Raw genomic sequence first — 27,648 nt, forward strand, 5'->3', positions numbered from 1 at the left:
AATCACCTGTAAATCTTACTACCCAGAGATGTTTGCTAACAATTGGGTGTATATTCTTCCAAACTTGCTTTTATGCCCACACACATTGTTTTGCTTAAAAAATGGTGAGTACACACTTATATTCTATTGTAATTAACTTCGTGAACATAATATAATTGTTTTCACGAAGATGCTGATTTTTCAGTGCAAGGCTGGCTGATGTGGGTGAGGCGTCGGGAGTTGAGGGTATTGCCTAGGGGGAGAAACATCTGATCAGGATCTATGTCTTTAATAAACAGGAGAAGTATCGTCAGGGGGATGCCGGGCTGACATGATAGAATTGGAAACATATTTTATTTGGGGACAGAAAAGGTTTTCTCTGATTGGTGGATCTCTGGAAATAAACACAACTCGTATCATGAATATGCCTTGCTGGATGAAGGCATTTTCTAAAAAGCCAGGCACAAAGAGTTTTCAGACAAACAGGCAAGCAACTGTCAAAAACAGCACCATGTCGAATAGCATCCACTTTTGCCCATCTGCTTTCTCAAAGACCTAACTTCATTCTTGCATCACAGGAATGTTGAAGGAAGAAGAGGGCCAAATTCTGGCACAGTAAGTGTATGCATTTTATTATTTCTGGCATCAAGTTGGAAAACTTCAATCTTCTCTCTTGGCTTCCATACCTACTGAATCTACAAGCCTTTAGACTGTTTGCTTTTCTTTTTAGGGTTGAAGTGTTTGGGGCCTAGGGTTGCCAAATTTTACAAATAAAAGTACAGGATTCCCAGTTAAATTTGACTCTTAGATAAACAAATGAATTTTTAATATAAGTATGTGCTGCACATACTTAAAAAAGAAATTATTTGTTGTTTACTTAAAATTCAAATTTAACTGGATGTGTTGTATTTTTTTTTTTTTTCTGGATGTGCTGTATTTTACCTGGCAACTGTATTTGGGTAGCTTCCTATTTCAGAGGAAAATGTTGGTACAGACTGTAATTTCTTTTTTCCTCAGATTTATTGAGATATAATTGACATATGACATTAAGTTTAAGGTGTACAGTGGGATGACTTTATATACAAATCTATTGTGAAATGTTTACCACAATAAGGTTAGTTAATACATTCTTGACTTCACATAATAAGCATTTTATTGTTTTTATGGCGAAAACATTAAAGCACGACTTTCACAGCAACTTTCAAATATATAATAGAGTATTGTTAACAATAGTCACCAGTTTGGATCCTTGGAATTTATTCATCTTATAAGTGAAAATCTGTACCCTTTACCTAACATCTTCACATTTCCCCCACCCCTAAACTCTGGTAACTGCCATTCTACAATCTGTTTCTATGAGTTCCATGCTTTTAGATTCAACATATAAGTCTCTGTCTGACGTATTTCACTCAGCATAACGGCCTCAAGGTCCATTCCTGTTTCACAAATGGCAGGATTTCCTTCTTTTACGTAATTTCTTAATTAGAAGTGAAAACAGTCACAGTGAGCCATGTGGGTTTTCGTTAACAACACCTTTCTATAGCTCAGAAGTATTCTGGAGAAAAAGAAAATGATTTTGCCCAATGAAACATCAGCTGTTTGAAGAAGACAATGCCCAGGAACCCACTTTCTCTGCAGACCACAGTGGTGGAAGTCACGTGCCTTCTCACTTTTTTTACATGATTGGCTAGGGGGAGAGCATTGGTGGTTCTGGCACATGGGGATTACCTTGATCTACCAGACACTGGTCATGCTCCACAAGTTATGATCTAAGCACGTGCTTGTCACCTCCTAAATTTGTATGCAAGAAGGTTGCACAAAGCCATATTCAGATGGGAGTTGGCTCTCCTGCAGGAAGCCAGTCCACAGGCACAAAGCCCAGAACTTCTAATTGATGATGAGCACGGAAGTGTTGTGAATGCGAACTCTGAGAGCAAGTGCAAGAAGTGAGATATTTTACTCAATTTGATTTCCTGGAAATGAAAGACTTTAAATCAAGAATTCGCAATAAAACTAACTGAGGCACTCACACCCGACTCCATAAAATGCTTAATCACCTTGTTGTTCTGTAACAGCTTTTCTTTTTATGGGAGAATTTACCAGCTTTTTAATCTTCTTTATTTGATCAACATTAGAATCAACAACAGTAACCTGTGTTGAGTTCTAGTAGAGCATTGCAAACTTATTAAGGAAGACAGATTTTTTAGGGCCTCATCTATAATAGTCTCAAGAAGCAGCAGATCATGCTTTTAAAGTTTTGTTTTCTCAGGAAAAGAAAAAAATCTATAGTTACTTAAGAAGGAAAAGCACTACAATAAGTAGTCATCATTGCTCTAAGACATATTTATGAAGGAAAATACATTATTACAATCTATCTTCTTCTGAGTCCGCATCTCTTTTTTCCCCTTATACCATGTATTTTTTAAAAAAAAAAAAAGCACAAAATTGATTCTTTTTCTTCTTTGTCTTTAAAGGCTTAATGATGATCTTTTCCAAATTACAGCATTTGAATCTACTCATAAGAAGTCATCAGCATTCAAGATGGGTGGGAGTTCTTTGGATTCCATCAGAACTTCTGTGAGCAGAGTCCTAAACCACAGGTATCTGAGCTGAGGCAGGTACTTCAAACAAGTGTTTGAAGTAACAAGTGAAAACATCCTGTGAATGGAGTCATTGTGTTTGAGACGGTGGAGCCCCACAGGCACCACATCCTACCAAGCCCCGCCCCCATCATCTCTGGCTGCTCAGGATTCTCGGTCTTAATGCTATCTCAACCCACCTATGCTTTTCACCCTACTTCTCTTAAACACTTTATTTCCTCCTGCTATAACCTCTGTGGAGTTTCCAAACACACATCTGGATGCACGTCTGAGGTCCAGTTTTTAGTAGTCTGCAGAAATGTAAGGGGGAGGGAAAAAAGAGACACATCCAGTAAGATTTTTATTAAGCTGGTCTTACTCTGAAATTACTATTAGCTTCCTTCTTTCTTCCTTTCTCTTTTGATGTTAAATTAAATTATCTCTGCTTTTACAAAAACAGTGATGGCAGTTATTTTTGTTTTGTTAATGTCCTTAATTTGAAAAATAAATGTAGCTCAACTTATGTTGGTTACTTTTATGCTTGTATGTGCATTAGTACATTCGTGTTTAAGTTCAATGATCTGTGAAGCCCGGACGTTATGGAGCCATGATGTACTTGTTTCAACAGATGGTATCCTGGACTGGGAGACCACTTGGTGCAGAGAAAAGAACAGAAGACTCTGGAGTTGCACATACAGAATGTGAATCTGGTCTTGTGCCCCTGAGGAGGCACTAGACTCTGATCTTAAGCTTTGTTTTCCACACAGCTGGGGTGATAATAGCTACCTCAGAGCATTGTTAGAAGATGAAAGCTTCTAACATAATTCTTTAATTTTTTTAAGTTTATTTATCTATTTTGAAAGAGAGAGAGGAAGCGGGGGAGGGGCAGAGAGATGGGGGGTGGTGGAGGGGGAGAGAGAGAGAGAGAGAGAGAGAGAGAGAGAGAGAATATCCCAAGCAGGCTCTAGGCTGTCAGCACAGAGCCTGATGTGGGGCTCAAACTCACAAACTGTGAGATCATGACCCTAGCTGAAGCCAAGAGTTGGACGCTTAACTGACTGAACCACCCAGGTTCCCCTCTAACATAATTCTTTTCTTTTTTTGAAATTATTTTAGTGTTTATTTATTTTTGAGAGAGAGAGACAGAGTGTGAGCAGGGGAGGGGCAACGAGAGAGGGAGACACAGAATCTGAAGCAGGCTCCAGGCTCTGAACTATTAGCACAGAGCCCGGCGCAGGGCTTGAACTCATGAACTGCGAGATCATGACCTGAGCCAAAGTCAGAAACTTAACCAACTGAGCCACCCAGGTGCCCCGCCTCTAACATAATTCTTAATACACAGTGAGTGCTAAATGAATGTTTGTTAGCTGACCTTCTGTGCCTCTTTTTCCCCCCTTACTCAGCACTTGAAGAATTAGGTAACAAATGCTCGGCGCATATATCAGAAATAAGAAAATGCAGGACTGACACCAGCAAGTGTCCACAGTTAAAATTAGTGAGGGAAGCCTTGGCAGAGACTGGTATGAAACTGCAGATTGGGGTAGGATTAATTCGGGAAGACTCCTTCCAGGATTGGGGTGAGTTTTGAAAGGCACCCATAGCATGTTGAGAATGAAGGTGTCCTAGAAAGGGACAGCACCTAATTCTAGGTTGAGCAAAGGGTGGGACATATCCTACGAGGGATGAGAGATGGTTTTATATGACACACAGGCATTAAACAACACATAATCACGAGTGAGAGTTATTCCCTGTGCAACTCTTTCAATCCTACTCACATCAAAAAGAAATCCTCAGTTTGTGCTAGACTATGTTTAACACTTCTGTAACACATAATAACCCATCTTCACAAAGAAGATCCAGCTGCAGGAACACAGCCATCAGGAGGCAAGAATGTCTTGATGGTTACAGATATTGTCTTATTTCCACAGTCTTTATTTTGCCTATCACCTTCTGTTTACATTGATGATATAAAAAAATTTTAAGTAGATTTAAATTTTAAAGGAAAATAAATTTAAAATACTAAGGTAATAAAACAGTTAGTACATAGTTTAGAGCAAATAGTCGTAACAGTGGCCTTACAGTGAGTGAAATTTAGGAAACACTGATCTAGCCCATCCTTCTCATAAGGAAACAGACAAGGAAACTGAAGTTGGGAGGAAGGCAGGTACTCATTTCCAAGATTACATCGGTAGTTCTCCTTAGGACTGATGTTGGTTCTGCAAGTCCCTCCTCATCTAACTCTGCATCACACAGCAAATGCTAGTGTTAAACTGAAAGTAACTGAGTATAAAATACACAGCAGACTATGTGCTGCGGGTTGTCAGGAAAACACTGGTTCAAGAGGCTGCTGGGTATTTTAGGGGAGGCTTAGAGAAGGCAAAGACTTGTTTAGAAAGTCTAAGCCCATTCCCCATTCCCGAGGGCACTAAGAAATGTCTTTGAGCCAGCCCCAGAGATGGTAGTCCCAGAGAGTCCTCTGTAGTGCCAGAGAATCTAGCAAAGATGGCTTGAATCCCAGCTTCTCCACCGGCAAGTATTCCACTCTACTGTACTCTTCACTCACCTGTAAGGATTTATAAGAATGGTAATAGCGAACATTTATTGGGCACATCATCTGCCAAGTCCCTTTGATGCATTATCTCACTTAACCCTCAAAAGAAAACTAGAAGGTAGTTATTATGCCCTCCACATGATAGATGAGGACATTTGGACTCTAAATGATTAAAGAGCTTACCAGCACCTCTCTAGCTAAACGTAATGCTGGAGTCAGATTCAAACCTGAGCGGTTTCAGTCCAGAGTCTGGCCTTAATCACACTCTTTTACTGTTAAAACTGAATGCAGATTAAGGGCTGGGACTCACCTAGCACAGCGCCTGGCACACAGGAAGTAAAACGTCAACGCCTTTCCCTCTCTCCCTCTCAGCCCACAGGTCACTGCTAGTCACTTCCGGTCTCACATCCAGAACTTTCTCCTACAGTGCCTTGCCTGGGACTACAACTCCCAGGATGCACCAGGTGGAGAAGCTGGCCAATCAGGAAGCACATTCTCCGCCATTACTTTCGGCCCCGCCCCACCTGCAGTCAGAGGTTTTGTGAGAGTTGGCTGGCCAGGTGGGTCTAGACAGGGTTGGCTTGTGGACAAAACGAGGTTACTGGGTCTCAAAAAAATCCTAATCAGGTTTGGGGAGGGGGCAGGCGGAGGCTGTTGAAATTTCCAGGCTGCTTCAGACTCCGTCGGCAGCGTCCGAGTGGGCAGGCCCTAAGGGCCTGAGGCTCCTCACTGCCACGGGTTGGATCTAGAAGGAACTGATGGTTGGGTGGATCCAGGCAGTGCGGGTGGTCGTCCCAAGGCCAGGGTCACGCCGGGCGCATTGTACATGCTACTGGTCTGGTTTGGGAGCAGAGGGGTTGTGGAAGCTTCGAGGGGGCTATCTTCAGTCACCAAGTGCCGGCTGGGCAGGCCAGCGGCACCCGGGGACTCCTCGCGGGTGGAGGTTGGGCTGAGGAGGAGGGGGTGGCCTTTAGAACAAACGCTCTAGGGATGATAATCCCTCCTCAGGTTGAGGGCCAGAACGAACTGTGCCTCCAGGCCTCCTGGTTGAAGGTTAGCGCCTTAGTTGCGTTAGTGTCTACAGTATCTTGGCCTCTTAGTCCACCATTTCCTCTGTCCCTAGAGCCTGCTCACCACTTGTCACTCCTGGGGAATGCCCTTTGACCGGCCTCTCCTTTTTCTGACCAATGGCCTAACCCAGCTCTCCAGTCCAGTGGGGTCCAGCCCCAGCTCTGCCCCTGACCCCACCCATCCAGGGGCACTCAAGGACGGCGGGAAACCCGACCGTGCTGGGGGGGCGGGGGGCGGTCAACTTTCTCGGGCATATCTCTATCCACTTAGTTTCTACTTGTCTCTTGGTTTTTTAATTTTAATTTTTTTTTTTTTTTTTTACAAACATTCTAAATTAAAAAAATTTGTTTAAATGTTTGTTTATTTTTGAGAGAGCAACAGACAGGGGAGAGGCAGAGAGAGGGAAACAGAATCCAAAGCAGTCTCCAGTCTCTGAGCTGACAGCACAGAGCCCAATGCAGGCTCTAACTCACTGAGGGTGGGATCATGACTTCAGCCTAGGTCAGATGCTTAACCAATTGAGCCACCCAGGCACCCCTATTCTTCATGTTTAAAGTTATTTCATCCTTTCCTTCCCCTTCCCTTCCCTATCTCTCCCTTCCCTTGCTTTCCTTCCCCTTCGTTTCCCTTCCTTTCTTTCCCTTTTCCCTCCTTTCCCTTCCTTCCCTTCATTTCCTTCCCCTTCCCTTCCCCTCCTCTACCCCTTCCTCTTCCCTTCTTTTCCCTCCCTTCCCTTCCCTTCCCTCCCTCTCCCCCTCCCCTTCCCGTCATCTTTCTTTTTCCCTCAAACATAAATCTTTTGATTTGCTATACCCAACCAAGTAAGAAAACTACCATTCCCTTTTTGGCTTGTAGGGTCTTGTAGGTGGGTGCAAAGTATATTTTATTCGTTGTTTGGAAAACAAAATTTTTATTTCTTTGTAGTGGCTCTGAAGTGAGTGATACAGGATGAATTTCTGGACTCAGGAGAAAGCAGAGGCAAGAAATTGACTTAAAGTTTAGTTTATTTTCATTATCTTGGACAAGCAGCCTGACCCATAATTACTCGCCTTTTACATTGCTGGAGTTGTGTGTGCTAATTGTGGGTTATTATTTCAAGTCTTTTTGAGACATTTCAGTGGCTAACATTAGTTTTTAGTAAACCTGTTTATGTGTTTGTATCTGATGCAATTGGTTAAAAATATGTACTATACATACAACATTATAACCTGTTGATTTACACATTTCAATTAACCAGGATTTTTTTAAAAAGTGTATTGCCCTGTGTCCCAAAATTAAAAGTGGCCATTTTACCATCTCGTTAGTTTATGAATTATAATTGAATCTTACTTTGAGTTTTACTGTGGATTTTATCCTTCAAAAATAAGTTAGAAAAATACACTGTCTTACATAAACAAAATTAAAGAAGGTTTTATATGACTACTTAATTCTAAGATAGTTTATAAGTGCTGAGGCTTTCTGAACAGGGGACATCTGCATTTCGGTTGTAAGGGTCCCATCATGTTATCTGGTTCCATTAAAGAAGAAACCTTATCCTATGAATCTTTGGAAAGTATAAACAAGTTAATGCATTACTATGTTAGAATTCTCACCATTATATTTGTTCACAATGCTTTCAGTTCTGAAATAACAGATTTTCCTTTTAGAAATACTTGAAAATTTGAGTGTTTTCAAAGTGCACATAAATGCCTCTGATTTATTCATCTTGCTTCTCTTTTAAAATCAGATGTTTAAGAATAATGTTACTGACCATAAGCTAAACATGGAAGCCATAATTAAAAACATTAACATGATTTCTTTGGAGTTGAAGAAGATGCAAGGTAAGTGTGAAACCACCAAATTAAAATGTTTGCATGCCATAGTTATAAAACCAACAGTAGAGCCAAATTGTGCTTCTACAGGGATATAACTGAATTTTGCCTACTAATTAGGATTTCTATAATTTTCAGAAATGCTTACATTGTAATATGAACTAGATCTCTAAAGAAAAATTGTGTTTGAGAATTTTCCTGGGAGTTAGCCGACTTGAATTCCCATCCTTGACACTAACAAGCTTATGCTCTTGTCTAACCTTCTAAATTTACTTCTCTTCCTTCTCTTCAGTAAACTATTGCACGATGGTGTCACATTCTGCAACATTCATTGCCTCCATCCACTAATCCTTTTAAGCCCCTAAGGTTCCTTCCAAATTAAAAATTATGAGTTTGTTTGATTCTGTGAGTTAAGGGTACTTCATTTTAAACAGATTCATAGAGTAGGATTAGACCTTACAGTTCATGATGTTTAGTCATTCACCTCACAGACACTCTCTTATTTTACCCCAGACATGTAGAATTTCCATGATTGAGTATTTTTAGGGACAGTCTATCCCTGACCAAATATTTCCTGTGTTGGAGAACCCCCTATCTCACCAGTTCAGCCTCTTCCTGTTTAGACAGTTCTTCCTTATGGACTAGCTGAAATCTATTCCCCTCTTCCTTCCCCTGGAAGGGGACCTTCCCCTGGTCCTATTTCTAAATGGGAAACTTCAGTAAATATTTAGTTATTCTTCTTATGATAGCTCTTGGATATTTGAAGATAGCTTCTCTGTAACTGACAGTTACAAGGAATTCAGCTACAAACAACAAAACACTTTAATGTGGCTTATACAGTAAGGAAATAAAAGGATCCAAGGTAGGGTAGCCCCAGAATTAATTCAGATTTTTTTTTTAATTTTTTTTTTAATGTTTACTTATTTTTGAGACAGAGAGAGACAGAGCATGAACGGGGGAGGGTCAGAGAGAGAGGGAGACACAGAATCTGAAACAGGCTCCAGACTCTGAGCCATCAGCACAGAGCCCGACGCAGGGCTCAAACTCACGGACCGTGAGATCATGACCTGAGCCGAAGTCGGACGCTTAACCGACTGAGCCACCCAGGCGCCCCAATGTTTATTTATTTTTGAGACAGAGAGAGACAGAGCATGAATGGGGGGAGGGTCAGAGAGAGAGGGAGACACAGAATTGGAAGCAGGCTCCAGGCTCTGAGCTGTCAGCACAGAGCCCGATGCGGGGCTCGAACTCGTGAACCACGAGATCATGACCTGAGCCGAAGTCGGACGCTTAACCAACTGAGCCACCCAGGCACCCTTCAGATCACTCTTTGGTTGTCTTTGCTTCATTCATCATCTCTCGAAACCAATCTCAATGATACAGCAAGAATTTTCTTTCTAAAATGTGACTCATTAGCTCACTCTTGCCCCACAATAAAGTCCAGACCTCCTAGAATGGACTATAAGACCTCTTGAGATCAGGCCCCTGCCTACCTTTACAGTATCTTATCATTCTTTTATCCCAGCACACTGTGCTACGGCCATACTGAACTATTTGCACATCTACATAGTTCCTCTTTTTTCGTGTCTGTATCTTAACAGATGCATCTTCTGAAATGCCCACTGCTCTACCCCCTCCTCCACCCCACCAGGTTAACTGCTACTTATTAGTCAAGGTTACTTACATTGGAAAAACTTTTTTAAGCAAGCGTGTTATCCCTTACCTTTTCATATTACCTGTCACACTGTGTTATAATTGCATGTTTACTTACTTTTCCTGTCCCTGCTCAACAGTAAGCTCCTTAAGGGTATTCCTGGCAATTAACACAGTGCCTTGATATAATAAGTTCTTGGAAATGTTTATTAAATGAATAATCGTTTTCTGGATGCTTGCCCCCATTTAAAACAGAGAAGCTTTAGGGGCACCTAAGTGGCTCGGTGGGTTGATCATTCGACTTCGGCTCAGGTCATGATCTCACAGCTCGTGAGTTTGAGCCCCGCGTTGGGCTCTGTGCTGACAGCTCGGAGCCTGGAGCCTGTTTCAGACTCTCTGTCTCCCTCTCTCTCTGCCCCTCCCCCACTAGTGCCATGTCTCTCTCTGTCCCTCAAAAATAAACATTAAAAAAATGTTTTAAACAGAATCTTTAGATTTCTCTCCAACTTGATTATCTAACTATTCTACTTTGGGGATTATTCTTTTGTGAAGTAAAATAGAACTAGTAAATATGATGGTTGTGTTCCTGAGAAGCTGTGGGGTAGGTCAGGCAGTTAGGATATGGGGACTTGCAGAGCTAAAGTACTTCTGGGCGGACTTCTGGTAAACGTGGAAGATTAAATGAACAACATTCCTTTCAGCCACACTTCCTTCTCTAAATAATAATGTCAGTAGCTGACACATAACATTTATTATAATCCAGATACTTTTCCAAGAGCCCTGTATAAACAGATTCAATTGTCGTTACAACCTTGTGAGGTAGGAATTCTACCATTGGCATTTATGGCTACAGAAACAGGTAGAGAAGTTAACTAACTTTCCCAAGGTCACACAACTAGTCACTAGTAAACTTGACATTTAAATTTAAAGTGATTTTAAAGAGACAAAAATCAACAAGGAAAAGAGCTCTCAAAAAAAGTTAATAGTGAAATAGAAAGCAAGTTGAGGTAAACAGAAAAGTCTGAACGCAAATGTCCAAAAATTTGAACTGTGAGCTGGGTAAAGCCAACGAACGACCCCAAAGACTCAATACATGGTGGCACCAGAATCCTCTGGAAGTAGGGGTAGAGGTGGAGCTAAGGACAGGAAGGCTGGTTAAATGTTTAAGAAGTTGTAGACCCCTAAGTTCTCTTCCCTTCTCTGCATAACTAGGCAACTGTTCCTTCTCTAGGACAGAAAACTTGAGGCTTATTCCCTAAGAGGCTCTGTGGCCTGGAGCCACTAGCCACAAGTTGAAGGAAAGAGTATTATACTGAAAACAAGGGTATTAGGACAAAGTTTACATATTGAATTATAAGACCCTCTAGCTTTCTTTTCCCACTTGGCTACAAAACCTTGGCAGCCAGATTTATGCCTTCAAGCAGATTTTTCTTTCAGGAATTTGACCAGTCTAAGAGAAAAACAAACAAACAGAAAAAACAACTAAAGGTACTGATAGCAGAAGTTCCCCCCAACAAAATACCCAGCCAGCTCACCTCCCAGTAGAGCCTACCATAGGCACAGAGTTTCCAGTAGTCTTTAGTGCCATAGTTTTAAGTATGAGCAGATAGCTCTGATGGAATAGATACTTAATGGAAGCATCTAATATGAAAAGCAGAGACAAAGTCAGTACATAGATTCAGTCAATGAGGAAGACACAGAAATCATGAAATGAGATGAAAACTCCCAAGAAACTGTCAATAGCTAAAGGGAAGTAAGAAAAGATGCTATGTCCATGAAACAGGAACATGATCCTAGGAAAAATAGTTTAGAGAAGGGAATTCTTGGAAATTAAAAGTGTGACAGTAGAAATAAATTCTGTAGAAGGGCTTAAAGATAAAATGAAGACAATCCCCTAGAGTGTAGAGCAAAACAATTAGAGATGGAAAGTTATAGGGAAAAAAAAATGATAAGATCAGTCAAGGAAGTTCAACATTCAGTAGATAGCAGTGTTAGAAAGGAAGAACACAGACAGTGCATGGGGAGGAATTCATTAAAGAAATAATCTGAGAAAAATGTAAAAAGCTGAAGGAGAGGAGTTTCTATAATGAAAGAGCCCAACACAGTGGTTGAAAGTAGACCCCCAAGGTACAATACTATGAAATTTTGTTCTGGAAAAACAGATCCTTGAAGTTTCTAAAGAGAAACAATGATTAAGAACTAAAATCATGAAAATTCTCACAGCAACACTGGAAGCTAGAAGAAAATGTGGCAAGGCCTTTGAAAATCTGAAGAAACATGATTTCCAATCTAGATTTCTATAGTCACTATTAAGCATTGGTGTAGAGAAAGAAATTTTCACACATAAGTTTACCGCCTTCAGGAAGTTACTGAGGTCCTATTCCATCCAACAAGGTAGCAGACCAAAAAGAGAAAGAAACGAAATTCTGGAAAAAGGATACTCCACACGTGGGAGGGGTGAAAAGAATCTCTGGGATAGTGGTGAACGGAGTTGAGCAGTCCAAGAGAACAGTCAGTCCAGACCAGAGTGGATCAGAAGGCTCTAGGAGAAGATAGACTTTTCAACAGTTGGACAGCTAAGGCATCTGACTGTACCAAAAGGAGATCTGCACAAATATATTTGGAATATATTTATGATAATTAAGTAATGAAAAAAATTAACCGTGATTGGGTGGTACCATGCAAGAAGGGAAATGTACTGCAAAGTTCAGCTGTGAAGCATATTTATATAATCAAAAATTTTTAACCTTTAAATATTGAGCTAGCAAAAATTGTATTCTTAAGTACTCTCTAGGGGAGTGGGGGTGAGTGAAAAGAGCTGTATCTTAGTCTTCTGTAGTCAGAAGGAGGTAGATAATACCTACAATTGAAAAAATAAAATATACATGTCATTTAGAGATACAGAGGCAAATACCAACCTGCCCTCAAACAAAGCCAGAAGACACTAAATACAGACATATACAACAACAAAGCAAGAAAAGCAATATAAGCAGGAAGAAAAGTTAAAAGTAGTTGCCTCTTGGAGATACAAACTATTTTTTGTAACATGCCTTATAGATCTATTTGATTCTGTATACATATATAACATAAAAATAGTAAGTTTAAAAAAAAGCATAAATCAAATGTGTATAACTCAAGTTGCAGTTTAGTAAGATAGTGTACAAGTTGAACTAAAGAGCCTGCTAGCTAATTTTTATGTCATGCTTATTTTATAGTACATAAATTTGACTTTGTCATAATGGGGCATAGTTAATTGTGGTCCGATCAATAATCACTTAGGAGAAAACTTAAGAATGAGAAATAGCTAGTATAAGTAATAATAGGGGTCCCTGGTGGGCTCAGTCAATAGACCATGCAACTCTTGATCTTGGGGTTGTGGGTCTGAGCCCCATGTTAGGTGTAGAGATTACTTAAAATCTTTAAAAAGAAAGTCATAATAGTTGTCTCTGATATATGTGCTCCAAGATAGTATCTTCTATTATTTTGTTTTACACAGAGCTCTCCCAGTTGCTGCTTTGTGACCTTACTTTACATTTTAATCATCCTCTGAAGACAGATGACTTAGAGGAAACAGAAGGAAAACCGCCCCTCTTTGATGAATCTAAAATATCAGATGTGTCCTTTGCTTCTAACAGCTTTTCTGTCTGATTTCTTTTTATTTGTTGTGAATTTATAACTGTATTTATTGTGGACTTAACACATATTTGGGAGAATTAAGTTTACTAATATATTTAATATGATAAAAAACAAAATAAAAATATGAATTGTAAATAATCACTTAATATTCTTGAAGGCTGTTTTATTGTTTTAATGGTTCAAGGAATGGCTATTTCACTAGTGACAAGAATATAACATAGGAAATTGGCCATGGGGCATTTCTTATCCTTTATTTTATGCTTGAATTTGGCTCCTTTTGAAAGAGAGTTAACCAAAATTGTAAGCAGATGGAAATAGAGTTTGTATTAATCAGATCTCTCCTGGTAACAAATGCCAAAAACAACTCAGGCTAACTGAAGCATTTATTGGGTCATGTGGTTTGGAAGTCCACATGGTTGAAATAGATTTCAGGGACTCTACTAATTTACCGCGTGTCTGTAGCCTGGTTCTAGTTCTATGCATTGACCTCATCCTCTTCTGTTATAGGCTGGTCTACATATGGCAGGGAGAAGAGGGTAGAGGCATGGCAGCCGACATGATTCACTACCAAATCGTTGCTTTGAAGTCTACTACCTCCTTCATTGTAGAGATTTTCAAGCATAAAGGATAGCGTACCATAAAGCATGACACAGGGTCAGCTCCCAGTGTCTGCTATCCTCACCACCCAGCTCCTTGTTTAACATAGAATAGGCACTAAATAAATGCTTGTTGAAATCCTCTTGAGTAAACTTGTAAATGAATGCAGATTTTTCAGCTTTAGAACTCCCAAGCTGCAGATCCTAAACTGAGAACTCCCAGTTTGTAAGGATGAAACTTGATGAAGAAACATTATCATCATCATACTTGTTATCTTAGCAAACCATCAGTTTTACCCACGTGACTTCCAAGCCCCCTTATGTTCTATTAATTAGCTTATGAAAATGAACATGCAGGATACCTTTTGCCACTCGAAAACTCGTAGATGAAGCAGAGAAGGCAAGAATTTTTGTTGTTAATAAAAGTTATGGAATAATAATCAAGGCCCCAAAGGGGAAAACTTGAAGAACAACCGAGTGCCTGGTTTTTGTTGTGCTAAACACCTACTACTGTGTGTTAAGTGAGATATGTAAGCTGAAGCCAAGAGCTGAATTGCTTCAAAGGATTTGATTTATAAAGCCTTTTTAGGAAGGATGATGAGAAGGGCTTTATGGTAGAGTTGTCAGGGGATAAAAGAGATAGAAGAAAGGCCTCTAATAGGAAAGTCTGATCACATTTTTCTGTGTATATGCATTGCTCTTTCATCTTTGCAGTAAGACTTTGGTAAAATCCGCATCACTTGAAAATGCTTTTGGAGTTGTGGGAGGTGCAGGGGTGGTGGGGTGTGTCGGTATATGATGAACTTACATCAGATCTATTTGACACCCAAGCCTCATCTCTAAATGTAAAATGATTTCTTCTGGTATTTGTAGCTTAAGTTTTCTTTAAAACTAAAATGCAAGAGCAGGGCCTAAACAGAGTTAATAGTTTTAGGGACACAGAAGTAAAGCAAAAGGTAAATTCATTTTAATCCTAGGAAGTTATCCTATCATACATTTACCTTTTCATAAAAAAGTACACAAAAATCCCCCCAGCAAAATACACCAAATAAGAAAGAATGAAATAGTTTGAAGCCTCTTAAATTATTGCTGCCGAGAAAGTGAATGTTAGAAATTTTCAAATTATATATATAAAACCCATGATTGCCTCCGACTAACAAAGGTTTGGCTATAAAAAAAATCAGTTTTATGTGATACCAAAAACTATTTGTTGCAGTGTTTTTAAACTTGCTCCAAATTATTTCTGTCACCGTGTAAACTACTGTACTTCGAAACGGGTATTCCAAAATACACATGTTTTAAATGAGTTATTACAGGCCCCTACTAGACTTCAAGTGTGAACATCATGCACTTCACAAACATTGAAGAAGAATAAATAAATTAGGAGATATTTGACAGTCTTCATTTCAAACACTTTTTTATGCGAAAGGTCAAAACGCTGTGTTCACGTTGAGGGGTTCGATCCAGTCCTAAGTGTTGGTCCCTTCAGCAAGGTTGACTGATCTTCCCCTGATGGCAGCATAGCCAGGAGGAAGCTTCCTTGTCGGCTTGGCTAACGTGCTAGGGATAACCTGCAGAATGCGTTAACGTGCACTGGTATCTGGAGCCTCGGTTTTTCCCGTCAATGAGCAGAAGTGGCATTTTCCTGAAGTAGTCGATGATATCTGACACAGACAAAAAGTCCTAAAAATTCAAAATAAGGAGATAAGTCAACGTTGGAATGAGTAGAGAAGCCAAGCATTTGAATTTCACTCTTAGTTTGTTTTTTTTTTTATCTGCATAAGATCCTACCTCTTCAGTTATGAGGATGGCGAGGAAAAATATGTAAAATTTGGCAAATATTTTCATGATTTCTCTACAGAACTTTGAAAAAATAATTTTTCAACATCCAACAAATTATGGATAAAAGACAATGTAAATATTTGTGTGTATGTATATATGTATTTTAACTTCATGGGGGTCATAAATATATAGGAGGTCTAACTGTGATACCTTTGCCTTAGAATTGCTCTGTTTGTGTTTTTGATTTTGGTTTCTGTATCCCTACTTCACTCTCAATCACTAATAGTGGGAGGAGCTATAAGGAATCAGGAGGGCAGACAGTGTCCCGGTGTCTGGAGGTGATAACCTGTAGCATTGCACAATGGTTCCTACATGATCTCTCTGCTGTGCCTTCACTGTCATCTCTACACTCCCCAGGACTCTGCAGCCAAGTCTTCACACCCATTGCCTTTATCACGTTATCCCTGATGGCCAGGCTGGAATACAACCCATCGAGCCTCCTAGACATGGGTCAGAATCACATCGGGTCCCCAGACAGGATTATGCGCTTCCTCCAAGACCACTCTGCTGGATGCCGCCTTCCAGGGCTGCGGCCTGTGGTGAGCACTTCTGTTTTTCCACACCAGACCGACAAATTCTGGAGGGCAGACATCTATCTCTCTGCTTCTACAGCAGCGATGCAGCTCTAGCCACGCTGAACTAGTGATTGAAACATTTGACCAGAATCATATGTTTTTTTCCACTCATTTACATGATCATAACTTTGGAGTAGAGTCTAAGGGCTAGCTGTTTTTCATTCTGGAAATGTTTGATTCGACTGATCCTCCTCTTGGACCTTTGAACTTAAAGAACATGTTTGGGGCTTACGTTTAGCTGTTAGCTTCCTTGCAGAAGCAGTTTTTTTTGATTACCATCCAAAAAGTAATTAGCATAAACATTGACCAAACAGAGGAAAATTTCTTTCAAGTGAGAAATGACCCAAGTATTGAAATAATCACCACAACAAGAATTCCATTTTTCTTACTCTTTTCCAGATGTAAATTTTAAAATACAGCCTTGTAAATACGCTGCAATCTTACATTAAAATTATGTTACAGAGGTGAATGAAAGAGGGGGCTTATCTCTGATACCATCTAACTGTATATTTTTTTAATTTGAATGTTAATTTTTTTAATTTTAAAACTTACACATGTGATTTTAGACTAGTTGGAATAGAAGATATAAGAAAGACTCCATGGTAGAGGTAGCTGTTGTTACTTTGTTTTATTTCCTTCCAGTAAAGGAAGGGCTTCACCAATGTGATTTAACTCTGTAAAGTTGCGGGAGAGTATGAACCCCCAAAGAATGTTACAGCAAGTTTCCATAGAGGTAGGTATGCAGAATAGCATAAACAACGATTTGGGTACATTTTACAACTGAAATTCCTTACCTCTTTACCTCGGAGTCCAGTTCCCAACAAGTAAACTTGGCTTTCCTCTTGGTAACGGATCTGGATGTTGTAAACTTTATCTTTGTACAACACCATGAGGACATACGGATTGGTTATTGTTTTTTTAGAGCTGTCTCTAACGAGAAAAGTGCCATCCTAAAAGAATAAATTCTTATTATTACGTGAGCAATACATGGCAATACTTCTGTTGCCTGTAAGAGCAGTAGACAAGACTCGAGAGATCTGGAAACTTACCAGTTGCCAAGACAGTGAACATTTAGTGCCCTGAACCGTTACAGCCCCATGTGTCACAGATTTCTTGGTTGTCAAGAGGCAGCAAAGATTGTATCAGAGAAATTTCCAAATTCCAAAGAGACTTTTTGAAGTCTCTTGATAAAAAAGTCGCTTTTTTTTTTTTCAGTTATAAAACAAATTATAGGTGGTTGAGTGGACAAAGGGCCAGACAAAATAAGGACTTTATTGGTTAACTAAAGATTTATCTTCCTACTCCTGGGAACTAATTCCCTAACCCTTACTTTCCACAGCCAAAGTCAGAAAACACCCAAATGCCTATGACATTCATCCATTTTAAAACCTCGTGATCTCCACATAAAATGTTCACCATTAAATATCTGAACATAAACAAATGTGAACTGTCTTGTGTTCTTATCACCTTTTTTTCCTATTTACTGAAATAATGTGATTTGTCCTGTACTTTAAAATGTCATTCCATAAATTATTGTACATAATACTAATACTGTAAAGATCTAATATTAAAATAGGATTAATTAGTAAGGCAGTGTTTAAACCACTCCCTGCTTTGTATACTGAATCATGATGGCTTTAAAGAGCCTTCAATCTGCAATAATGGCTTTCCTTTGTTCTTCTTATTCCAGTTGAGTAAATTCCATTCAGAATACCTTCTGTTCAACAAATACACCTGTGGACCAGTGATTCACAGCCTAGAATTTAGAATTTAGAGTTTTGGAGACCCAGAACCCACACAAAATGCCTGACTAAATAAATCAGAATCTCTCCAGATGAAATCCAGGAATCAGAATGTTTAAAGTTTCTCAGGTGACTTAAATGTGCAGCGAAGATTGAGAACTATTCTTACAGACTCAAGATGTGAGAGATGAAGGATCTTTGCTCTTCTTTCTCTGATAAATAGATTTAAGGTTAAGATTCGGTGCCAGATCACAGGAAATCTGGTTAAGAACAGCTAGAAATTTCTAGGGAAAAGGGCAAAAACTTGCTGCTGCCTGTCTCCATAATGGATCCCTTCACATCAATGTGGATGGCAGTTGTATATTAAAAAATGAAGATGCTAACGGTAAGATGTTAGAAGTTTGGGGGAAAGGGCCTCCTTTTGATAAGGTATGCTTCCTGTGACAAGACAGATGCTTTTTGTTAATAGAAGCTCCTTGGATTCTGCCAGCCGAATGACTGCCTTAATTTAGATTTTTCCCAGATCCTGGGAATCATTGCTATGGATGCTGGTGGGTGTAAATCTGCTACTAATGGGTCCCCTTGGTATAACAGCATGAATATCACCTAGCAGAATTCCTAGCCCATAATTGGTGCTCAATAAAAGACAGCTCCTTTTTTCTCCTCCCATTAATATTTATAACTACTTAAAAATAAACTTTGGCACAGTACCTGGTTTATCTTTCTAAGAGCAGCTTCCGCCTCTGGTCGGGTAATATAAGAAACGTACCACTCTTCATTTAATGAGTTCTGAAAATGTAAATTTTTAAAAACTGAATAAATTTTGCAGTTATATGTGTAAGCGAAAAGAAAAGCCTCCAAGTAATCATTTTCATAAATCACCACCTCAATTCCATGAGCTTTGAAACATTTGCTTTCTTAATTTGAATATAGAATCACTTAGGTGGGGCTAAATAGAAGATATTTTGCATGAACTGCTTTTTATCATGGTTGTAAAGGTAGTTGTGAATAAGCATTCCGTATATAATGGAACCTTTAATCAGGAAAGATAGAGATGTATAATTTCTTCAGTTTACTATAGTATATTTAATAAAAAATTGGGGTTAATGAGCAGTTAAGTGACTTACTCAAGGTCATAAACTAGAAGACAAATGAAGAATAGGATTATTTTTCTCGTTAAATACAAAGCACACATTTGCTATTGGAAGAGCCTGGAAAAATACCAAGGAGAAAGAACATATTTTTCATTTGGATCCTCCCCTTTAATTTTTTTTTTTTCACTAAAAAAAAATTAAAGGTAATGTAAATAATAATAAAAATACAAAGGAGTATACAATGGGAGCTTTGGTTATTTGCTGGGGAAAAAATAAAATAACACGAAAATGTGCTTTATTACCTCTTCTTCCCCAGGAGACCGTGGTCGAGGTTTGTTTGGAACTGGTAAGGAAAAGTTTCTGCTTTCAGTTCTGGGAGGTGGTCTATTGCCAAGGCCTTCAAAAGTATAACATTTTGAAAGTTAATTTGCTGTAAGCTATTTTTCATTTTCTGTCATCACACATTTTCCCCCTAAAATGCCCTTGCAATTGTTCCCAGCACTTTAGAAACAGTTTAAAAAGCCATAGCTTCAAAAATAATTTTCACCTGTTCAAAACCACAAGGGCAGGGGGCCTGGGTGGCTCAGTCGGTTAAGTGTCCCACTTTAGCTCACGTCATGATCTCACAGTTGGTGAGTTCCAGCCCCACATTGGGCTCTGTGCTGACAGCTCAGAGCCTGGAGCCTGCTTCAGATTCTGTGTCTCCCTCTCTCTCAGCCCTTTCCCCCGCTCGCACTCTCTCAAAAATAATAAATAAACCTTAAAAACACACACACACAAGGGCTGTTGGCTGTGCAGGCATTGTTCTGTAGACATACCAGTGAAACTTTGAGAATAGTTCCACAAATGTGAGTGATTTCTTACACGGGAATGTTACATAATATAAAATAACTAGTCCATTAATGAAAAAGTCACCGTAGTTTAAATATAATCATCACATTTTTCAGATTTTACAGACTCCAGCAATCCAGAAGGGGTTCCCAGCCACTGATAGGATGATAATGCAGTAATAAAGATGATTATGTTCTCATTGTTTACACAAAAAGAAATGTAAATTACCTAAGACAAAGTGAAATTACCTTGAAAATACTGTCAGTGTCTAGAACCAGTTTGCTACCTACTGTTCTTTACTGAATTTTCTAAAGAGGTAGAAGTGTTCAGCTCTCACAGAAGCCCTTACCAACTACCTGATCAATGAGGAAGTCTTTGTTAGGCACCTGTAAACTTCCCTAACATGGTATTTTCTCATTTACGGTTCCCCGAAACTTTCTGAGGGTGTTTCCTAAACTCAGGAAAGGTTTGATTGTGTTGATTTGTAATTGCCAAGGCTGTTTTCTATATGCCAGGACAGCTGTTAAGAACTGAAAAATTGTGTGAGCCGAATGTTCTCTGAATTATTCATGTGTCATTCATTCATTTATTCAACAAATATTTTTTCAGCACTATGCTGCCCAGGACTTGAGTAAGGCACCCGTGGACCCTTCCTTTAATCTTCACAGCAACACTGCAAGACGGGTATTCCCTTCTTTTTGAGTATGAGGAAACAGAGAGTCTGAATGAATCGTGTGCTCCTAGTGGCAGAGTCAGGACTTCAACCCGTGATTCCCAAACATTACTGGGCATAAGAATCCCAGGGAGAATTTGAACCACCCAGTCTGCATTTGACAAGCACTCCAAGTGGTTCTGCAGTGGGGTTGTTCTGCCATCCACAATATGCCTGCCCGGGTTGCTGAGCGAGGAGAATTACATGGGAAGGGCTGAAGTGCCCTGAGCCATGCTGGCATAATTGTTTACCATGGCGTTCATTGCCTCCTTCTAAATAAGCAGATCAGATGGCCCTGAACTGTTGATCTTCCTTCTTAAGTCTCCCATGGCCTAAACAGATTTTCCCTATCCCCACCTTCGCAGTCCAACATGGCAGGGGCTTTTATACTGTGTATTGAATGAATGCAACCTAACTGTATAGTTAACAAATATAACCAAAGCCTATCCTGCATGGAATTATTCTCTTCTACTTCTGCATTTGCAGGTCAGCACCATAAAGTCATATTTGCAGCAGACAATATACTACTTTTTATTGCATCCACACACTGCCCTTACTATTGAGATCTTCAAGGGAGCTGGAGTGGGTTTTTGGCTAATACACAGACCATTCTTTATGTAACACTGGAGCAACCAATGGAGAAGACTGAGGACCAGGTGTCCTACCTGTCTTAGGGGAAAAAGGATCAATTTTGATTAAGGTAAGCATTCCTCTCCAGATCATATTACTATATTATTTTATCAAGAATCCCCAACACCAATCCTAAAACTGGGTGTCTGTGGAACTTACTTTGAGAGACACGGCTATAAGTGAAGTGTCTGAACCTTAGATGCCTGCAGAAGCCAGGACAGTAACACAATGTGGGTTCGCAAAACGCAGTGAGTTGTGGACACTATGGAAAAGTGCGAGACGTGAGGGCAACGGCAGAAACCACATAGTAGTCACTATACCCTCAAATGCTTAGGAAGCATTAAAAACATAATGGATTTCATTGGTGTCAGCAATAGGATCTCACACATATATGGGATAATGTATTCAACTGAATGTAATAGATGCGCTCCTAAAAAAAGTCTTCACTCTTGAGCAATGATTCAAGTACTAATATGCTTTTCTATTTATAACACACACCGGTGTTCTAGAATGTATGTGTACTATGACCAAAAAAGGGGGGGAGGGTTCCTCACAGCATTTAAAAAATTTTCAAGTCAACCTTTATGGGGGCACCTGGGTGGCTCAGTCACTTAAGCATCAGACTTCAGCTCCAGCTCATGATCTCACATTTCATGAGTTCAAGCCCCATGCCAGACTCGGTGCTGACGGCTCAGAGCCTGGAGCCTGCTTTGGACCCTGTGTCTCCCATCACTCTCTGCCCCTCCCTCCCTCCTTTTCTCTCTCTCTCTCTTTCAAAAATAAACATAATTTTTTTAAGTCAACCTTTAAAAATCAGGTAATTTCATATTAAAAGCCACACTTCCAGTATTTCTTGAAAAAATAATCAGAAAATCTGGCAACGCTAGGCAAGTTTCCTGGAATGAAGAAAATCTATTTACTAGAGCTGGGTAACTTTCCACAGTCATTTGACACTCGGTCATTCAAGAAACATTTTTAAAAGTCCCTAGCATGTGCCAATCACTTGCAAGTCCCTAAGGCTAAAACAGAAACAGTCTAGTCCTACCTTGTGGCCTTTGCTGCTACTCAAAGTGGTCCATGGACCAACAGTATCAGCATCACGAGAACTTGCTAGAAATGCAGAATCTCCTACCCTACCCCAGGCCCACTGAATTAGAATCTACGTTTTAACATGATTCTCAAGTCATCTGTATTCATACTGAAGTTTCAGAGCACTGTCAGCAAAACTTGTCATGGACACCAGAGAAGGTATTATTCACAATGTAAGTCTCATCCAGCCTTACTGAATCAGAATCTTGGGGGGGTTGTATTCTCGTAATCTGCATTTTAAACACGGTCCTCAACACAACTCAAGGGTGGACTCATTATAGAAACCTAAAACTACAGAGCAAGCCAAGCACTACCCTGAGCACCATGTAAAAAGAGCAGGGAGGAAAACCTCTATGTGGGAAGACGAAGGCCAAGGCTGCCTTTCTGAGGTGGGGTGTGTGTGTGTGTGTGTGTGTGTGTGTGTGTGTAGCATCCTCGCATTCCAACAGCCCTTGGCACACCACAGAAACTGAATTAAGTACTGAGTGAGAAAACAGATTTTCCAGCTTTTAGGAAATAACCGAACCTTTGCCCAAAGGCTTTGGGACAGGTTAGGAATCCAGTCATGGAGGCATGTTGCCTGGAGTAGGTCACTAGAGCCCAGAGTACAAACCTTGAGAGAAGTATGGCGGCAGGGAGGCGCTCTGCGGAAAACCACTGTTACTGCGGAGACAGAAAAGAACTGAACTGAGTTGCGCTGGGCTGAAGAGGCTGATGGGGAAGGTGGGTTAGAGAAACCCGCCGACAATGCTGCTTCCTTCATGACTACTGCCAGTTCTCTCTGTAGCTGCGGCAGCTGAGCAAAGAGGAGGGGCTGGTGGGGCACATCTCACTACTACCCCAAATTCTAACAGACTCCACCAGCCAAAACAACATAACCTGTAAAGGGTATTGGAAGGTTGTTTTTAAACTTGGCTGTTGTTTTTAAAGTTGGGTGCCTGGGTGGCTCAGCCGGTTGAGTGTCCGATTTCAGCTCAGGTCATGATCTCACAGTTCGTGGGCCCTGAGAAACACTGTTGCTATTGAGAAAGTGGGCCTGTGGGGACAGAGCCTGTGCAGTGAATTCGCACATCAGCTAGGTCCTTGCATCCACGATCTGGATGAACTCCAAGCACCTAAGTTAATTGGGTTTCTCGAGTGTTCGTTTTAATTCACCAAGTGAAAATATTCCCTTGAAACCCTGCCCAAGGGTCCATTCTGCCTCAGTGACCATGGGGCAGTCAATTCTGTATGCCTCCAACCCCAAGCTCAGAGACTCCAAGAATAGCAGTGGATTAACATGTGTGGGTCCTTATGCTCAGTTTGATTTTGTTCCTGAAGACCCAAAATGTTCTGGCCTGACTACCACTGGCTCATTTCTTTCTTTCCCAACCCACCAGACATTAGTTCTTTTGAGTGGACCTGGGGGTGATGTTAAGTTAGCACTGAATGACGTTACCACAGACCTTTCGGAGAATGCTCCCGGCATGTGAGGTGATGGGAGGGTGTGCTTGGGCGATAGCTTGGCAGATCTGGAAGGAAAAGTATTGGAGCTCATGGAGAGCATTGTGGGCTGAGGCAAAGGTCTTTGATGCACTGTGGGGGAAAAGGAAAAATAAAACAGCTTGTCAGCATCCAGGTGTCACAGGAACATTCCAGAACTGCTCCCAAGTTAGAAACCACTAGTCCACAGAGAGATAGAAAAATCCAAAAGATCCAACATAATTAGGAAGTGGTACAATGGAATCCCAACCCCAGGACTTTTCTAGATGACTTACTACCTTAGAATGCATTAAAATGTTGCCATTCTATATCATTCTCTATAATATGCATTTATTTTATTTTTTCATTTGTGAAACACTACCTTGGCAGAAAATTGTCAGTTGGAAACCATATGAATTTCAGAAATGATTCACAAGTTTTGTTTTATGTAAGCCAAATTTTATGCTATCTCATTTATCTGCAGTTAGTGATCCTTTCCTGTGTTAGAAGGCATAAATATTAGCAATTTTTCTATCAAGCCATATATGCAATTTTTAATTTTGCTGTACTATTAAGCCATGTGCACCATTACTCATGAAAGTAACAGTTCTCTTTGGGAACCCAGACAATTCCATTTTGTTATAGTTTTGCTGTATACCAACTGATCTATGTCTACTTAACACAAATTTAACAATTATAATTATGTCTATGGGGCTTCTGTACTAAATAATTCCATGTGAATTCTGGGCAGAAAAATGAAGGAATGAGTTATAAGTTATAAGAAGGCTTTTCTGAACATACCGTCATCTTCATCCTGGTAAAGGGGAAAAAAAAAAAGGTATTAATCTATCATCAAAACACAATTCCTAAAAGAACTGCATTTCTCAATCACATAAATGTCTCTGTTTCTTTCTTTAGTAGTTGTATGACTCCATAATATATTGTAAAGAACAGTAGAATTTGCTAAGTGGTTCATAATTTGTTAATACAAACAATCATTAAGGACACTCTAATCTGAGACTCTCCTTACACACTTAACACAAAATAGGTTCTGAGGTGCCCGAGAGGGCCTAAAGACACAGTAAGGATGGCAGTATCTACGATGTACCTCAAAGATTTACACACGATATCTCATCCAATTCTCCTAGCAACCCTTTAAAAATTCAGCATCCTCTTTGTACAAATGGAAACGTGGTGCTCAGGAAGGAGTCCTAACTTGCCAAGGGTTACAGAAATGGATTGGACACCTGATATGTCTAACCCAAGGCTCAGCCTTCTTTCGGCCACTCCCCTTAAAAGCAACTCCACCTTGCATATCATGTGGCTTACAAGGCGTGTCTACGTTGCTCAGCATTTATCTCCAGGCAACCTGTGAAACAGGCAAGAGAGGAGCTATTTGCTAGACTCTCCAGATGAGAAATGATGTTTGGAGAGGTGAAACGATTTTGCCATTGACTAGCAGGCCACACCTGTCAACCTGGACTTGTTTTGCTAGGCCAGCACACTGGAAAAGAAAAACCACCTTATTCAAAGTGTTGTTGCAAGTATTAAGTTGGTTATTACATGTTCCTGGTATATGTGGAGTGGTCAGTAAAAGTTTGCTCTCATGACTCCTACCATTGAGACAAGACAAGAAGGATCACAGCCAGAATCACTCATCCCATTTGGCCAACTGGGAGTCCCAGCAAAGGGCTGCATAATTAAACCCACATGGGCTCAGGGAATGATGAAATCCCTCTTTAACACCATGGCAACCATATCTTGTTTCTTTCTGCAACTCTCAGATTCTCATGGCATGAGCATCAACCCTTCCCAACCCTGGGACCCTCAGGAATATAAAGTTACCTTCACTTACAATCTTGTCCCCTTTTTGTTCCTTTGTCCCTTGGCTCTGCAACCAAGTTTTGTCCTTGCTGTCCCCATAGGGTCACCCACCTGCCTTTGCTCAGGACATTCCTGAGGCTGCAATGCATCTCGGCTTTCTCTTAGGATGATTCTATTCTGTGCTCTCCCCATCTTCCAATGACACCATAAATCTCACCTCTAACAAGTCACTTCTACTCCTCAAGCCCCATGGATCACTTTCTTCTCTCCACCTCTGGAGCTTATCCCATGATCACATGCTATTGTGTGGGGGTCTGTTGTGTGTTGTGTGTGGGTCTGCATGTCTCTCATAGCTTAGCACTTTATCCCAACCAGCAGAGTATCTAGCACAGAGCTGCAAGATAGCAGGCACTTGTGGGCTGAGCCCTTGAATAGTGGCAGGGATGTGATCACCTTCAGAGCGCTTATAGCATAGAGGAAATCAGACAGACCTGGATTCCAATCCTGACTACTTACTAGCTGTGCAACTTGTGATGAATATCTCACCCCTTCTGAGCTTCGATTTCCTCATAGTAAAAAAGAAATAATGATTCTTCATAGGGTTGTTAAAGGCAAAACGTGTGAAGCTGGGATGACCAACTGCCCCAGTCCCTCTGCCCCGCCTGAGACCGATGGGGTTTCTGGGACATGAGATTTTCATTGCTAAAACTGGACATAAAACTTCCATTGCTATTTCCCAGGCAAACAGCTCATCATCTAAAAGTCACTAGCTTGCCAACGTGCACTTAGCAGGAATTAAATAATTGGTATTACCTCACTTGTTCAGGTCATGGACTTATTAAAAGGGAAAACAGAGGCCTTGTCAACTTTGCTGTGCGGCCCATACTCTTGGGCACCCCTCCTTTTATCCTTCCTTCCAATCACTGTTACTTTATCTTGTGAATTACCACCTGATGATGGGGCTGCAATGAATCCAACCACCCCAGGAGCTCTTAGAGGAACAAGAGCTAAGCAGTGCAGCACTGTGGGCAGGTGGAAAAGATGGAGACCCCACAGGCATCAGTATTTAAGGGCCTACTGTGTGCAGGCCTTGCTCCCTGTGCTGGGCTTCAATGAAGTCTGAGACGGGCATGGCCCCCACACCCCACAGAGCCTGCACTGATTTTCCCTGTGCCAAGCATTCACCAAATAACATTTTGTACTTACATTCTCTCTTCTGTCGGGTCCCCATCCATGCCTGAAATGAATTAGGGCAAAGAAAAACGACTGAGCATGAAGTTTCAGCGAGCCAGCCTCAGAATACAGATGGTTTCACTTACTCTAATAATGAGAAATCAAACCCACTGAGCTGTGATAAAATGAGAAGACAAACCCCCAGCAGAAGAGCAGGGGAGCAGAAGTGGAGGGAAGGTTTGGTGACTCAATGTTCTGTCACTATTGCGAGCTGAGCTAGGCAAACCTTTATTCTTTCAGCTACCGCAGCAAATAATTACATATATATAAAAAAGGTTTAGTCAGCAAACTAACTCTTTAGCAGCTATTAAATTTCACCGAGTAGATGTTTCTCCAAAAGCAAATGAAAACATCTTAGGTAATATTCTCCTTTGCTGATGTTTTAAAACAGCCATCTCAGGGCTCACCCTTCGGTGAAGGGAAAACAGCTGGAAAATGCTAGTGCTTTGGGACTTTTCCCAGATGCAGGAGCTAGTCAGACAGATTTGGTGACCGCTGCCTTAGAGCTATGGCAGGCAGCTGTATACCTGTGCCCACATCATGTTCGCCTCAGAGAGGGGGACGAGAGAAGGAATATATATGTTGATCGTCTCCCATCTGTCAGATGCTTCATATGTCATCATCCCATAAAGCATTTATTTAAAATTTTGATATTTCGTTCATGATTGATATTTTTTACACACATTGCAATTTTTAAAAATATTTCATTAGGGGCACCTGGGTGGCTCAGTTGCTTAAG

At 40.4% G+C, this 27,648-nt stretch overlaps 2 protein-coding genes across 4 annotated transcripts in view; one reads left to right on the plus strand and one right to left on the minus strand.

The window, feature by feature from the left end:
• Window positions 1–5,481: 5,481 nt before the first annotated feature.
• Window positions 5,482–13,421, plus strand: CUNH5orf58 (chromosome unknown C5orf58 homolog). 2 transcript variants are annotated; one of them, XM_019450269.2, is made up of 4 exons: window positions 5,482–5,669; window positions 7,105–7,158; window positions 7,907–8,000; window positions 13,141–13,421. In XM_019450269.2, the coding sequence occupies exons 2-4, from the start codon at window positions 7,129–7,131 to the stop codon at window positions 13,290–13,292; spliced, it is 276 nt and encodes a 91-aa protein (XP_019305814.1). In that variant the 5' UTR covers window positions 5,482–5,669; window positions 7,105–7,128; the 3' UTR covers window positions 13,293–13,421. The 2 variants fall into 2 exon arrangements, with proteins under 2 accessions (XP_019305814.1, XP_019305815.1); XM_019450270.2 differs by lacking the exon at window positions 7,105–7,158.
• Window positions 13,422–14,821: 1,400 nt separating this feature from the next.
• LCP2 (lymphocyte cytosolic protein 2) overlaps window positions 14,822–27,648 on the minus strand; it is a 45,737-nt gene continuing 32,910 nt past the window's right edge. Inside the window, exons 14-21 of one of the 2 annotated variants that reach the window (XM_019450268.2) lie at window positions 26,883–26,913; window positions 24,654–24,666; window positions 23,837–23,966; window positions 23,005–23,054; window positions 19,432–19,526; window positions 18,747–18,824; window positions 17,088–17,243; window positions 14,822–15,559 (exon numbers count right to left, since the gene is read on the minus strand). In XM_019450268.2, coding sequence (XP_019305813.1) covers window positions 15,437–15,559; window positions 17,088–17,243; window positions 18,747–18,824; window positions 19,432–19,526; window positions 23,005–23,054; window positions 23,837–23,966; window positions 24,654–24,666; window positions 26,883–26,913 — 676 coding nt within the window. In that variant the 3' untranslated portion in view covers window positions 14,822–15,436. Of the gene's footprint in view, window positions 15,560–17,087; window positions 17,244–18,746; window positions 18,825–19,431; window positions 19,527–23,004; window positions 23,055–23,836; window positions 23,967–24,653; window positions 24,667–26,869; window positions 26,914–27,648 lie in introns of both variants that reach the window. The other variant, XM_053907088.1, reaches the window with a different exon arrangement.

This window comes from Panthera pardus, unplaced genomic scaffold, assembly GCF_024362965.1.
Source record: "Panthera pardus isolate Hobbes unplaced genomic scaffold, ASM2436296v1 HiC_scaffold_2, whole genome shotgun sequence".
Taxonomy (NCBI): domain Eukaryota; kingdom Metazoa; phylum Chordata; class Mammalia; order Carnivora; family Felidae; genus Panthera; species Panthera pardus.